The sequence below is a fragment of the Carassius gibelio genome, chromosome A24, assembly GCF_023724105.1.
Source record: "Carassius gibelio isolate Cgi1373 ecotype wild population from Czech Republic chromosome A24, carGib1.2-hapl.c, whole genome shotgun sequence".
Taxonomy (NCBI): domain Eukaryota; kingdom Metazoa; phylum Chordata; class Actinopteri; order Cypriniformes; family Cyprinidae; genus Carassius; species Carassius gibelio.
In genome coordinates, this window is record NC_068394.1 from 8,940,097 (window position 1) to 8,955,016 (window position 14,920).

Here is a 14,920-nt window from a genome sequence, read left to right on the forward strand (position 1 = left end):
AAAAAATTAAACTATTTGGAAACATCTTAAACCTAAAACAAGTACCAAAAGAAAACTGAATTGTATGCTATGTTTGAAACCTTATCTGAGACTGGGCTTCATTGCAGCTCAGTTTTGTAGCATCTGTGTTGGAAAGCATCACATTCTCCTCTGTGATCTGAGCGAAGGTGCAAGCAAGTTCCTTTTTGCTGCTGCAGTTTTATATTCTCTATTTCAGTAAGAATCACACCATTTAATAACAAACAAACTAATGTTCTCTTTTATTACTCTTTATTAAAATACTGCTGTACACACAAATATTGCAAAAATGTGACAAACACAAGAAGGGCATAAAACGTACTGGGATGGTGAAGGAGGATTTGGTGTGTGAGTGCATATGTATGTGTGTGTGTCTGGAGTGCAGTACATGATGTGAGATTGGCCTGTAAAAAGTGTGTATTAATGTGTGTGAGATTCAGAGAGGGATACAGGCTTGGCACCATGTTCACCAATTAGTTTACTTATCAGTTGACTAACATAAAAAAAAGAAGAGGAAAAAATGTACATTGTTGAACTTACAGCATCCTCAGCTCTGCCTGCTGTATCCTGCACCCTCTCAGTCCAGTGTGGCACACCCAAATCTGTGCTGCAAGTCCCAACTGTTCCTTGACTCACGGATTGGGCAGTCACCAATGACAGGTCAGACACATTCAGTCATTGGCGTATTCCTGTCAGGGATCAACCTGAGCGAATTCCAAACTGTTGTACGGTTGTAGTCACATCATTTGTAGGTCAAATCATAGTTAAACAAAAACGAAACCAATACAATCCCAACCATCCTGCTGGGATTGGTCCAGAGAGAGATCACAATAGTGAGGTGAAGTAACATCCCATCATGCATCTCTGTACAACAACTTGGTGAGGAAAGGGAAAGACGGTAACAACACAAGAGAGCTCTACTGAGATTCACTACATCCAAACCAATACTAGCGTGGAGAGCGGGAAAATGAGAGCAAATTAGGGAAAGAATGACAAAATGGACAAACTTGGGATGCTCCACAACGGAGGCATTAGAGGACATTCCACAATGAGACAGAACTGGTTTCCCTTGCTAGCGTGGTCCAGTTCTTTGGTTCCTATCACAAGAGCCTGACTTTAAAAAACAAAAATACAAAAGAAACAACGAAAATACATCTCAAAATCTGATTTCACAAAGCATCCATAAAATGAAAAAGGATGTTGTGAAATTCTGAAATAAACGACAAGTTTACACAGCAAGAGGAGAGAGCACCCCTTTGTCATGGAATCCCCCTCGACTGCACGCAACCAGTAACTTCCCCTCCAACCTCCAAGTTGGCCAACTACAGCAGACGAGGAGTGGTGGCATGGTACTACTTATGCCACACATTCATAAGTGGTCAGTCTCATCAGTTTTCCCCACCCAGCAGTTAGTCCCATCAGAGCAGAGGACTCTGCACACATGACCAGTGGTCTGTCCCAATTTCTAGTACCTCATTAAAAATGCACAAGGAGATAATGTGGAAAAACAGTGCTCAGATTTTCTTCTAATTTCATGTGTGAGACCCCAGACCTCAACGCACCCTGTGGGACACAACTCACTTAAAAAGAAACTTAAAATGTTTAGTGCATCCTCCAAAAAAAAAACAAAAAAATACAAAATTAAAAATAAAAGCAGGAAGTAAAGTCTCTTATTTTTTGGACATTGTTCCCAAGTCTAAAAAAAAAATCATTATCACTGCTCTCAGTTCAGTTCATAATTCTGCAGCTGCGTTGTTGTGAAAACTAAAAAAATAAGCTTTAGAAAACAACTTTTTTTTTCTGGACAGAACAGTGATCTGACTGGAGGTGAGCAACCAGCTGGCTCTGCCCTGGTCATGAGATCATCAGTCTGCACCTATTATTCCAGGCTGTAGTGCAATGTGCTCTGTTTCAGGCAGTTCCAGCCCACTCTTGTGGATGGCTGGGGGTTACAAGGGACCGTTTGTGGAGGCCAGCAGTTCCTGGAAGGTGCTCTCAAAGCACCGCTTCAGGTCTGAGTAAGTCACCACAAGCACACTTTTCTCATCCCGTGACACCAGACTGATCTTCTCTGGTACTCCAGCATCCAACTGCAATGAGAAATTAAAGGAAGTTACAAATGAACTGGTTAAATTAGCACAGCTGAAGTAATGAATAAGAAATAATCAAAAATTCTGTTACATTTTGTTTTGCTTTAAGATTACAAATTATATATGTAATACAAAATATCAATTATACAATTAAATACCTATAATAGGAATATGGTCAGGGTTTACTTTAGGGTCAGTTGCTTGTAATTATGCATAATTTTCAAGTTGGTTTTGAAAAACATATACAGTTAAGATAAATTGAGGATATCTTTTAATTATTAATATGAATGAGTTCATAAATATCACATGACATTAACCCCTAAACGAACCTTCCCTTGTCATAAAAGTCAAAATAATCTCATACTTTAAGAGACTTATTGATCATGCCTAGTGCTGGGCGGTTTGACCAAAAATGTATATCACGTTTTTTTTTTTTTTATTATACCGGTTTATGACGTTTTTTTTTTTTTTTTCATGCAAAATCAGGTGTACAATGCATTTTCTGCTGGTTGATATTCCAAAACGTGCTTGCGGCTAAGGTGCTGGAGCAAACTGCTCATGTTGCCGCCTTTGGCGACAATTTTAGCACGACAGCACTTGCATAAAATGGATGTTTGGTCGACGTCTGATTTTTGGAAACCAAAAAACCTCCAAACAACAGACCAGGCTCCTCTTTTTGGCTGTAGCGCCCGTTTCACACATAAGTCCGCAGCAGTCCACTACTGATCCGTGTCTTGTTTAGTCCACAAACACAACATTTGTTCATTGTTTTGATTTCATATCATGTAAAAATGTTTACATTTATCACAGAACAGTAACAATCCTTCACAGACATTAGTTTAAACTCAAATATAAACAACGCATTATTTGTGCATTTTACTTCTAGGTTTGTATAATAAGCTGCTTAAGCAAGCGACAAAACATTGAAACGCAATAATTAGCCTACTTTTCTTGTTAAAATATTTAAAATTAAAACAGTCTTTAAATCTTTATCACAAGTAATCCCACGGGTCTTAATGAACATTGTTTTTCTGCTTCTATAAAAGTTAACATGTATATTGTTTTCCTTGTTTATCTAAAAGCCCTTTTTCCCCTTGTTTTAAACCTAGCCAAAAACCCATGTGACTGCGTTTCCATGTCAATCTATGTTAAATTTTCCAGCGAACAATGCGTTTTCACTTTAATTCAGTGACTGCAGCACAGCAAAAATAGACTCAGTATGTTAACAATCGCTGCACTGCTGCAGACGACGCACCGCTCCTTGAACTGAAATGAACTGATGGACCGCAACCTCGTGCAGCTGGAATCTGTTAATGGACATCAGACGGACTATGTGTGAAACAGGCGTTATAACGTAACACCAGAGCACTGCTGTGTGTACCCTCACAGTCCCTGCTTAGAAGTGCAACATTGTAAAGGGTCCGTCTGAAACAGTGTCTTGCGGCCGTGGCGCAGCATAACGTTCGTTCCGAACGCTGAGTAATTAAATACACCGGTATGGCGGTATATTCAAAATTAACATCGTAACGAAAATTTACACCGGTTTTTGGTATGAACTGCCCAGCACTAATCATGCCACACAATCAGGTTATTGGTATCTAACCTGACTAAAGTATAAACACGAATATGCACAATCTAAACAAGCTCACCTTATTGAGGCAGGACACGATGTGGCTGAGGTCGATCCAGGGCGTCCCTGCCTCAGTCACCTGGTGGAACAGGTGATCTCTGAAGAGCTTCAGCAGGTAACGGTCACCAGTCTCAGACCACGTTGGGTCCTTCTGGAACCTACAAAAATTAAAAGTTGAAGTGAATCATTTTGAAAGTATTCTATAAAAGGCTGCCATTTCAGAAAGGTTTCAATACTTTAGCTGTAATAATAGACTTACTCTGGCCTCTCGTTGATCGTTCCCAGTTTTGCCAATAGGCGGAACAATCGCCCATTTTGAACCTCCTGCAAAATACAGAAGCAGAACCAGAAAGTTGTAATAAAAATGTATATGGATCTTTTTTTAACAAAAAACAGGTTATTTTGGGTTTGCGTAAGTGAGACTTTGCAGATTATGAGAAGGGAAGTTAAGAGAGGAAACCAGGTCATATTTAAACCTCTTTCTGAGTCACATTTGCTCTCACATCTACGGTGGCTGAGAGAGCTCAACGAGCTGCAACTTCAGAAAACACATGCGAATAGAAAAGGCACCAGCAAATCAAGAAAACATCTTCGTCAGTTTGATAGCAAGTGCTGCAAATGCTCACAACGCAAATAAATTCATTATTTGCAGCGTGTTGTTTTGTTTGGTTGTGTTGTGAGTATTTGCTGCACGTGTGTAGTCAATTTGATTAAGTTGTTTTCTTAGTTTGCAGTTGTTTTTTGTCTATTTGCAGTGTGTTGAGCTCTCTCGGCCACTGTACACATCACATGCAGCACAGCGTCAAACAAACACAGGAGACATACACATTTAAATGGTCTGTCCTCTTGATGACAAAAGGGGTTAAATACAACAATGCATGTTTGTAGGCATTTGTAACAGGATGGAGAAAAAAAGTCTTCACACATCTGATACGAGTGTTAAAAATTAGGAAAGCAGAAGAAATAACAGCTGAACCCATCCAAAATATCTGCAGTGATCACACCTCCACCCCATCCAGTGCAAGTTCGGCACACACACTAGATCATGGCATACTGGGTAAATTGAATAGCATGTTCTGCAATAGTCTTTATTTTTATTTCCTGAACTGATAGCAAATCTACAGCCTAGTTGTGTCTCTAAATTTAAAGCGATGATAAAATGACTGACAAAGTAAGAAAAAATCATGCACATAAATACAACAAACAGCACAGCATAACTACTGCAGTCGGATTAAAAAAAAAAAAAAAAAGAATGATTCTTTTGAGCTGGTTCTTTTAATGAATCACAAATGAAGTCAGTTATTTGTTTAAACTAGTCTGACAAATCTACTGAATGAATCCCTGATTAAAGTATCAACACCTCTTTAAGGATATCAGTGAACTGCACATTTTTATTCTCTGTGACATCCAGCTGTAAATAAACTAAGAACTGCTCATAAGTAGGTTTGTGAAATGTAACTCAATATCATTACACATAAAAAAAAGAATGTAATTAAAAGTATTTTTAAAAATAATAAATACATTCATTCATAATAAACTGACTTAAACACTATACATTAAATATTTCCATGAAACAGCATCATTCTGTTTGAAACACTGGTATGTTTAAATGTGAATGTAAGCTGTTTTCTATGAATGTGCGAGACTGTTGCCAATTAATTAGCCTCTATAGGGAAATATGAGAATATCAAAGAGCAGTAAACGGTAAAAATGTTTGCATCTCAAACCAGTGTGTTTATAATTAAGACAATACATTTAAATAATATACCTAAAAAAAACACATCACCTTGCAGTTTCAAGCAGCATAACAATAGAATAAGGATAGAAACTATAAACTTGAAATTTTAATACCTTGGCAAGGTCCTCCTCAATGACATCGTTTCTCATTTGCGAGGCATCAAGTTGCGTGTAAAATCGTGCTCCAATCATGGGCATAATGTCATTGACACTACGCAGACGGCTTTGTTCTGAGAGCAGGTACCTGAAGATCAAAACATGACCATAAGATGTGGCCCCACATTCAAACGAATGCACAAGTGTGAATATATGAGTGCATGAACATGTGAACTATTCTTAACATGACACACAGACTCACAAACTGTCACAGTATAACCACTTTGAGAGGATTTAAGCTATAAAGATTTAAGAAAGAGAAAGAGGCCCACAGAATGAGGTTCTTGAGGTCAGATGAGTAGTTGATTGACACCAGCTCCATGGCCTTCTGCAAATTTTCTCTCTTAATGCCAGCTAGAGAGTTACACGCCAAAGCCAACACCACCTTCCCCAGGGAGATGAGATCTGCTTGCTGATGGACACAAAGAGGGACAGCAACTGATGAAACTAATAGTTTAGACCAAAAGTGTAAAACGACCAACAAACATGACAAAAATAAAATGTTATACCATGTTCTAACTACACGGAACGCTGCGACACGCAATAAAAGGTATCTTTTCCAAGTTAATTGAATTACAGAAATAAATTACATTTAAAAAAAATGTACTAACATACAAAAAAAAATGTAATATTATTTCACAATATGACAATTTTTACTGTATTTTTGGTCCAAATGATGAGCATAAAACATTGAAATAATCTCACCAATCCCAAACCTTTGAATGGTAATGTAATAAAACCGGATTAAATGAAGATGCACAGTCAAGTTATGGATGATGGGTGTATCACACACTGTGTTTGGGTGTAAAGGAGAAGTTCAGTACCTGGTACTGGGGCATCAGCGCCAGGTGGTTGGTCTGACTATTGTCAAATGTTAAGACATCAAACATTCCTACACAGTTAACTCGTAACCTATAGAGAGAAACAACAAACATTTAGTAGTATTCGTGTTTGCATATTTGTTTTTTTTTGTGCTCACTGCTGTGAGAACCTGATAAACAGGTAGTATATAATAAAGGAAGAGCAAAAACAATCTAAAAGTGAACTTCTCCATTCACTATTTATGGCTAGAAAATAAGGGCCACACAGAACACTGACCGATCTGTTTGACCTTTCTTCATTTCAAAAGTTGGTAAACTACATGAACATTCTACAGAACTGTGCTTTGTCTTTAGTTAATTTGCTAGTAATTGTATCGTTGGCACAGTTCGGTTAGTAGTTCAGGGGGGAAACAAAGCAAATATTTGCTTCAATGTGAAAAATGTTACTAATTCCAAGTCAACCAATACCTTGCAGTTGCATGAATGAAGTTCTGGTTTAAATGTGCGAGATGCATGTGGCTGTACCGTGTCTTTCCAGTGATAAGGATCTTACTAGGGTCCATCACCCTGCAGGCCAGCCCAGCTGTGTGAATGGTGCGCAAAGCTGAGCTCAGCTGGACAATGTATGCCCAAATCAGCGACTCCGGTAAGAGGCCCGCATGCTGCCGTGGAGGAGGGAGCTCATGCTGCCCTAATGGAAGAAAAGAAAGTTATTTCTCATTCTCAAAAAATAAATTAATTACAAATAAATAGGAAATGTACACTGGAAATAAGCAATAAAACTGTTTAACATCAAGGTATTATTTATAATTGTATATCGGTGTATAAGAATACATTTATGTTTTTAGATATTGTGACTTGTTAATAAAATAAGGTCTTTGTTTTTAGTTCCATCCTGATAAACACACATTTTGTGGTTTGAAGCTGTACTGTGGTTTATGCTGCCGTAAGCGCTGCAGCTGTTTATAGCTAAACATCATCCCCGGGTTTTGCTTCCTCTGTCAGTCTTGAGCGTGCAGGTACTGAACCCAGGGGCGGGATCAGTTTCAACCGCTCCTTCCTCTTTCCTCTCTACACATTCAGGAACATGCAACTGCCACCAAAACACTTGACATACTCTGTATCTAACGGCTATATTCTCACACACAAACACAAACAACAGAGCAAGAAACAACTCACCCCACTTTCTCTTTGTGAAGTAAGAATCTGCTGCCGGATCGTTGAAGTGCCTGCTGAACATGGTCTCCGCCCCCGCATGGAAGTCATAGGAAAATACCAGTGCTGCGAAGGATAAACGCGATCATATATGTAAAGACTCCAAAATGGCATCTAGTGCTGATGTCAGTACTCTAATTTAAAAAAAAAAATACCGGCATCTCCCGCTAGCATTTTGAGTTTTTAAGTACTTTTTAATAAATTAATAGACAGGACTAAATAAAAAACTGACCGAAAATCAAATGAATCATTTCAAAACCAAAAGCTGTGTTGCATAATAGTTTGGACGTGCACACGCACTTGAAACCAAAACAAAAAACCACACATATTCGTACAGTGGTCTCCAAATGCTTTGGTGGTGAAGACCTCTCGGAGGGTCACAGTATTGGAGTGCTGAATCTTCTTCCACATGTCTACTAGCATCATACACTTGGTGTTGACCAGCCTGAAGCCTGTGAAAGCACACAAAGACATTTCTAAAGTTACACACGTGAAGAGTAAACCAAAAAACTAAAACACAACATGGCATTGTACTGCCAAGACATGAATATTGCCATTGCAAAGACCAGTGATGTAAAAACTGAATAAAAAAAAACAAACATTCAAACACCCTACAGGAACAGTTGCACATACAAATACTTAGTGCCTCACCATGTATCCTCCTGAGGCAGTAAGGCAAGTCATCTTTGCTGTTGACTGCCTTGTAACAGGAAGTGATGTAACTGAAGTTGCTGGTTTTCTGGAGACGGTTTGGTGGGGGAAGAGGTTCCAGGGGAAAGAGGCTGTGGTAACTGTCTACCTCAGACGGCACTCCTGAAGGAGAGATGGGACAGACGACTTAAATCATACAACACACCTTTTCATAAACACATATCCGCCAATATAAACACTTCAAGCGTATATAGAAAGATGATAAGAGATGGCACAAAGGCAGATTACGACGTAAATGCTTTTCAAACCAATTTAAAAAGGCAGACAGACAAAGGATGTGGTTTTCTTTTCAGACAGCAGGTGAATCCATGTGCACTGCCCACAAAACAGACATTATAACTGAAGAGTTACAGTGTTGTCCATTGAATGACAATTATAGACAAACCACATCCTTACCAGGGTTCTCAGACTGATCTATCTGTGCCATTGTTATCAAATGCCTGTTAATCAGCTCCTACAAACAAGACAAAAAAGACACTATTACAATAAAAACGACAATCAACTTCTAAACAACACTGGCTAACAGATGAGGGCAGAAATCGACAATTACCTGTCGGAGTTCGTCAGCCATGAAGAAGGATGGTGCATTGGCTTTTGGCTGCATGTACGCCACATGAGGTGCCGTTTGTGGATACATGTGATATGTTGGAAACACCTGAAAATGAGAAGAGTACATTGGATATTTTAGCTAAACCAGGTAAAGGTAATCACAATATCACACAGCAAAGTCTGATTTACATGAACCATACCATTCCAGCCAAAGGAGCAGGGGTGTTGTCGGTATAGAAGTAGGTTGTCCCACCCACGGTCTCCTTTTGGATCACGTGGGCTCCACCTCCTTGATCAGATGCATTGGTGGGCATCATGTAATTGGCTGGGTTGGGGTTGGGTGTGTGACTGCGCCGCCGGGGAGCTGGGGAGGTGTGAGGGGTGATTTTGGGGGAATGAAGAGGAGATGACCCAGCAGAGAGTGACATACCTGTCCAAGAAACAACATATTCAAACCTAAATTAAACACGGAGTACACTGACCAGATTTACAACATAAAAGATCACACATATTAAAAGACTGAATAGAAATCCTAAGCATTAAAAAAAAGAATAATTAAGAGACACGCAGAATGGCAGAACACCAGGTGGTACTTTCTGGGAGTGACTGACTGACCAGGTGCAAGAGCTGCCGCTGTGGAGCTGCTCAAGCCAGGATGAGGGAAGATCGGGGAGTTGAATGCTGGCACGGCCGTCTGAGACATGGAGGCCATCCGTGGGGCCCCTTTTGGGACAAACTCACTGGCTGTGGGGTTAGGAGCCTGAAAAAAAATCATAGATACAAATAGAATCATAGTTACAAATAGGACCATAATATTTTCACTCAAACACCTCTTAGAAAGTATCTTTTGGCACGGTTATTTTGGCATTGGCACAACTTTTTCCAAGTTAGGGATGTGCAAAGCAACATTTATTAAAAATTGACTAGTCAGAAAATGTCTCAAAAAACACCTGTATAATTAGGCTGGTCCATAAAATCTGATAATAAATACATAGTACAGTATAGTATTAAAAGTAGTATAGAAAATATTAATGCAACTAAAAATAGAACCATAAATATTTTTCTAATAATAATAATAATAATTTAAACTTTTTTTTTTTTGATAATAAAAAATTGGGTCTAGATGCATAAAGACCTAATTTTACATTTTAGGATGAGGGTCTCTTGCATTAAGATTATCATATTTGGGAGCCATGGCATCTAAAAGAAGGTTCTTACATAACACTTGTTCTTGCATTCAAAAGCAACCAGATAGAGCACAATGGAATGAAACCCAGCACAGGAATTTGGAGACAGTGTTTTTACCTTGACACAGAGTCTTAAAATGCAATTTCAGATGGAATGTGTATATGGCTGTAACCATGATGAAAATTTTTTTCATAACTTTTCTTTAAAGGGTTAGTTCATCGAAAAAAATAAAATTGTCATTAATGACTCACCGTCATGTTGTTCCAACCCGTATGAACTCTGTTCATCTTCGGAACACAGTTTAAGATATTTTAGATTTAGTCCGAGAGCTTTCTGTCCCTCCATTGAAAACCTATGTACGGTATACTGTCCATGCCCAGAAAGGTAATATAAACATCTGCAAAGTAGTCCATGTGACATCAGAGGGTCAGTTAGAATTTTTTGAAGCATTGAAAATACATTTTGGTCCAAAAAAAGCAAAAACTACGACTTTATTCAGCATTGAAAATCCTGCATCAAAATACTGCAGTTTAGTGATGTCCGGTTCGCGAACGAATCACTCTATCATTTTAAAGGGGGGGTGAAATGCTATTTCATGCATACTGAGTTTTTTACACTGTTAAAGAGTTGGATTTCCCATGCTAAACATGGACAAAGTTTCAAAAATTAAGTTGTACGTTTGAAGGAGTATTTATGTTCCAAAAATACTCCTTCCGGTTTGTGACAAGTTTCGGAAAGTTTTTTTCGAGTATGGGTCTGTGTGATGTTAGATGGAGCGGAATTTCCTTATATGGGTCCTAGGGCACGTCTGCCGGAAGAGCGCGCGCTCCCGTATAGCAGAGCACTGAGAGCAGAGGCATTCACTGATCAGAGCGTCGCGAAATGTCACAAAAGAAGTGTGTTTTTGGTTGCCAGGGCAAGACAACCCTGCACAGATTACCAAAAAAAACCACAGCATTAAGGGATCAGTGGATGGAGTTTATTTTTACAGAGCATCAACGGAGTTGTGCAAGTGTTTGTGTTTTTTCCCTGCATTTCGAAGATGCTTGTTTTACAAACAAGGCCCAGTTTGACGACGGATTTGCGTATTGTTTATTTCTTAAGGATGATGCAATCCCAAAAAAAAAGGGTCACGATCATGTGTTGGAACCGCAGGCGGTGAGTAAAACTGCTTCAAAAATATCTCTGCCTTCTTGTTAGTGCGTCCGCCTCCCATGCCGAGACCCGGGTTCGAGCCCCGCTCGGAGCGAGTCGTTGCTGCTGCTGCTCTCGTTCAGTTTCAGCCTCGGGATCTGATTCTCGTCATAATCATAAATAAACGGCTGAATCTGACTGTTAGCCATGGTTTGTTTAGATGTTTTTTCCTCACGGTAATGTCACAGCTTCCAAACGCTTTCAACGCAAAAGCCTACTGGCGCTCGTGATTCTTTAGCTCCGCCCACACGTCACGCCTCCAGCCGGTCGTGTTTTTCCGGGAAAAATCGGTACAGACTATCTTTCTCTTATGAATATAATAAAACTGAAAACTTTTTGGATTTATGAAGGATGCATTACTACTCTATAGGTACTCAAGATTAACAGGATATTGAGTGAAAACGAGCATTTCACCCCCCTTTAAGCGGTTTGCGTCTCCAATACGCATTAATTTGATTCGAGAACTGGGGAGCTGATGATAACAGCTTAAGTTATTAATTATATTAATTTAATTTATATTAATTAATTAATGCTTATTGGAGACGCAAGCAGTTTCAAACGATTCAGTTTGATTTGGTGAACTGGGTCAAGAAGATCCGTTTACATCAAGTGATTCGTTCGTGATCCGGATATCACTAAACTGCAGTATTTTGAACTCGCTCACAACAGACCTGGAAGAGAAGACAATGCTGAATAAAGTCGTAGTTTTTGCTATTTTTGGACCAAAATGTATTTTCAATGCTTCAAAACAATTGTAGCTGACCCTCTGATGTCACATGGACTACTTTGAACATGTTTTTCTTACCTTTCTGGACATGGACAGTATACCTTACATACAGCTTCAATGGAGGGGCTGAGAGTTCTCGGACTAAATCTAAAACATCTTAAACTGTGTTCCAAAGATGAAGAGAGGTATAATAGGTTTGGAACGACATGAGGGCAAGTCATTAATTACATAATTTTCCTTTTTGGGTGAACAATCCCTTTATGGGATTTCCTGTGCAAACTCTCGAAAAGTTAAAAGATGGCATGATGTCAGCATAGAAATAAAACCAAAAAAAAAAAAAAAGTTAAACTCACTAATCAACTCGTCATTTGTTGGATGACTAGTCTGACCAAAATGCAAGTTGGAACCATTTTTATTCTCTTATACGTTCTTGAAAGATGACAGAAATACAAGTGATTCTTCCATCAACAAAATACCCAGTCAGAGGACAATGCAAACAGCATAAACTGACATGTTAAACTCTCACCTTTCTCCTTTGTGATATGCTCAAACCACCAAAATCACCGAAGAGAGACGACACTGGGGAATTTACTGGATCTTAAAAGTGGAGCAGACACATAGAAAAGGTTTTCAAATCTTGCCATGACAGCTTTATTGCCAAAACAAAAACAAAAAAAATTTAACTCACCATGTGTGCTGTGGGTGAAGCTCTTGGCACCATCATTCAGTAGACTTGGAGAACTGCTACTGCTGGTCATCCTCTAAAAACGCAAGCAACCATTAAAATGTGAAGCGTCCCATAAATAATCACCACTGTGTGCTCAACTTGACGGACCCTGTTACTAGTATTATCTATTGGTTTCCTGTTCATCATATCACCACACAGTCACTAGTGGTCATGTTACCTGCATCATTGAATATTTGGACTCTGCTGGGCCTCCAAACCCATTGACCCCAATAAAGGTGCTGCTGAAGTATGAGTTGGTCAGACTGCCATCATTCAGAGCACCTCCCTCCATCCCAGGGACTGCAATAAAGCAAAAGCACATGTGAATCCTTTGTGTTTACACAATATCTTGCACAAAGTCTTATGAAAGCCTTTTTCCAATTAAATAAATAATTCAAATAATGCTGTGAATGGCAGCTTCATTATATTTAAAAGATTAATGTGATCGCCTAAAAGCAAGTTCCATAGAATTTTCTACTGAACAGTAAAAAAAGTTAAGAGCCGCTGGAAACAATTTCCCGTTTTACTGTGAAAATGCAATAAGACTCATCTAAAGTGTCATCAAAACACTGTTTTTAAACTCTCACTAATAACTATTCATTAAATACTATATAGTATTTATTATTACATTAATTTTTAGTACCTATTTGTGAGACAATAATCTATCCATGCTGTCACTGGTAACATTTATTTTTGCAACTGTTTCTATCTATTTCTCCACCCTACCTATCTTATGTAACGTTACTGACTAACCACAACAGCTATGCTGTACACAGCATACAGCTGGAACACAATATTATCTGAATGGCAGTCCTATTATGATCAATTCATTTAACACTAGAAAACTGGAACAGATACTAGTAACTACTAAAATAAGTACTAGAATAAGCAGTAGTTTCTCATAACGAGTGAAATTGTAAAACAAGTGTACTTTTAACAGATAGTAGTCAGTACGGGATTACTGGAGTATTCCAATAAAAACCTACCATGTAATTTAATTTTAACGAATACATCTTAGCAGATAACCTATCAGTTATCAAAAAATAGACAATTTATGCATTTGGAAAAAAACATTTTGGAATGAGCAGAAACCAAGTAGGATTAACTAAACGCTTTTGCTTCGGTTGTTTTAGTATTTCCGTCTTTCGATTAAAAGTGTTTACGCGCTGTGGAGTAACATGTTGATTTCCCGTGTTAGCGATATTAAGGCCGCTAAATCCACGGCCTCGATTTAAACAAAAGCCGCCGTGTGGCCCCGTAACCGAACAACAACAACAACAGAGGACAGGATACGTTAGGCCTCAGTACAATCTTACTGGACAATAGTTGTCCCTCCATAGCTGTTCCCGCGGGACCGAGAGAATCGTTCTTTTTGGGAACGTTTGCAGGAGCTCCGCTGACCGCGCTACTTCCAAGCACGTATCCTGCCGCCGTCACTGCTCCTCCGGCGAGAGATAAAGAAACGGGGCTTCCTCCTCCGCCGCCAGCACCTGTACCACCACCGTGCAGAGAAAGGCTCGCCATGGACGGGTCCTCGTGCAGAAACTGGCATTCATCTCCGTAAAAACAAGTCTTGTCTTTCGCATAATAACGGCAGAATTTCACTTTCACACCGGGTATTCCGACACCCCCAAGCGGAGCAGCTGGAGCTGGGAGTCCACTGTTCATGGCACCGCTACTGCTGCTGCTCCCGCCGGAAGACACTCGCACATAGACTCGAGATATTTAGCAGCAGTATATTTTAAAACACTTGAGAAACAATGAGCACCTTACTGGACGTTTAATAATAAAATCAACCTCCTCATCGAGCCAGATGACTAGTCAGCAAGAGCCATACTTTTGTTGCCAAGTACTGATACTCGTTATCGGGGTCCATGGCTGGCCTACTACTCCATCAGCCTGGCGCTTGGCTGGGATCATGCTGTTGTTGTTGTCGTCTTCTGTCTGCTCTTGTTCAGCTAAGCGCTAATAGCCCTGCTGTGCATGCTGGGAACGAAAAGGACTGCAGTTCACATAAGGAGTCAGTAGGGGATTAATTTAAATCATAAAACACATTACTATCATGAATAATAATATATTGTCAAATTGTTTTTTGTGGTTAAACGTTACATTTTTTTTTATCTTGAGCTTAATTTTACTTTGCACTTTAATATCGTA

At 39.2% G+C, this 14,920-nt stretch overlaps 1 protein-coding gene across 1 annotated transcript; it reads right to left on the reverse strand.

Moving 5' to 3' along the window:
• Positions 1-253: 253 nt before the first annotated feature.
• Positions 254-14,724, reverse strand: LOC127946228 (PAN2-PAN3 deadenylation complex subunit pan3). The gene is made up of 18 exons (XM_052542661.1): positions 14,080-14,724; positions 12,942-13,063; positions 12,725-12,797; positions 12,563-12,633; positions 9,543-9,687; positions 9,128-9,357; positions 8,929-9,033; positions 8,775-8,832; positions 8,319-8,480; positions 8,003-8,119; positions 7,632-7,733; positions 6,978-7,143; positions 6,456-6,543; positions 5,904-6,043; positions 5,590-5,719; positions 3,998-4,062; positions 3,758-3,896; positions 254-2,108 (listed from the first exon to the last, which is right to left on the reverse strand). Exons 1-18 carry the CDS (start codon positions 14,429-14,431, stop codon positions 1,968-1,970), a joined length of 2,406 nt encoding a protein of 801 aa, XP_052398621.1. The 5' UTR covers positions 14,432-14,724; the 3' UTR covers positions 254-1,967.
• Between the last annotated feature and the right edge of the window lie 196 nt (positions 14,725-14,920).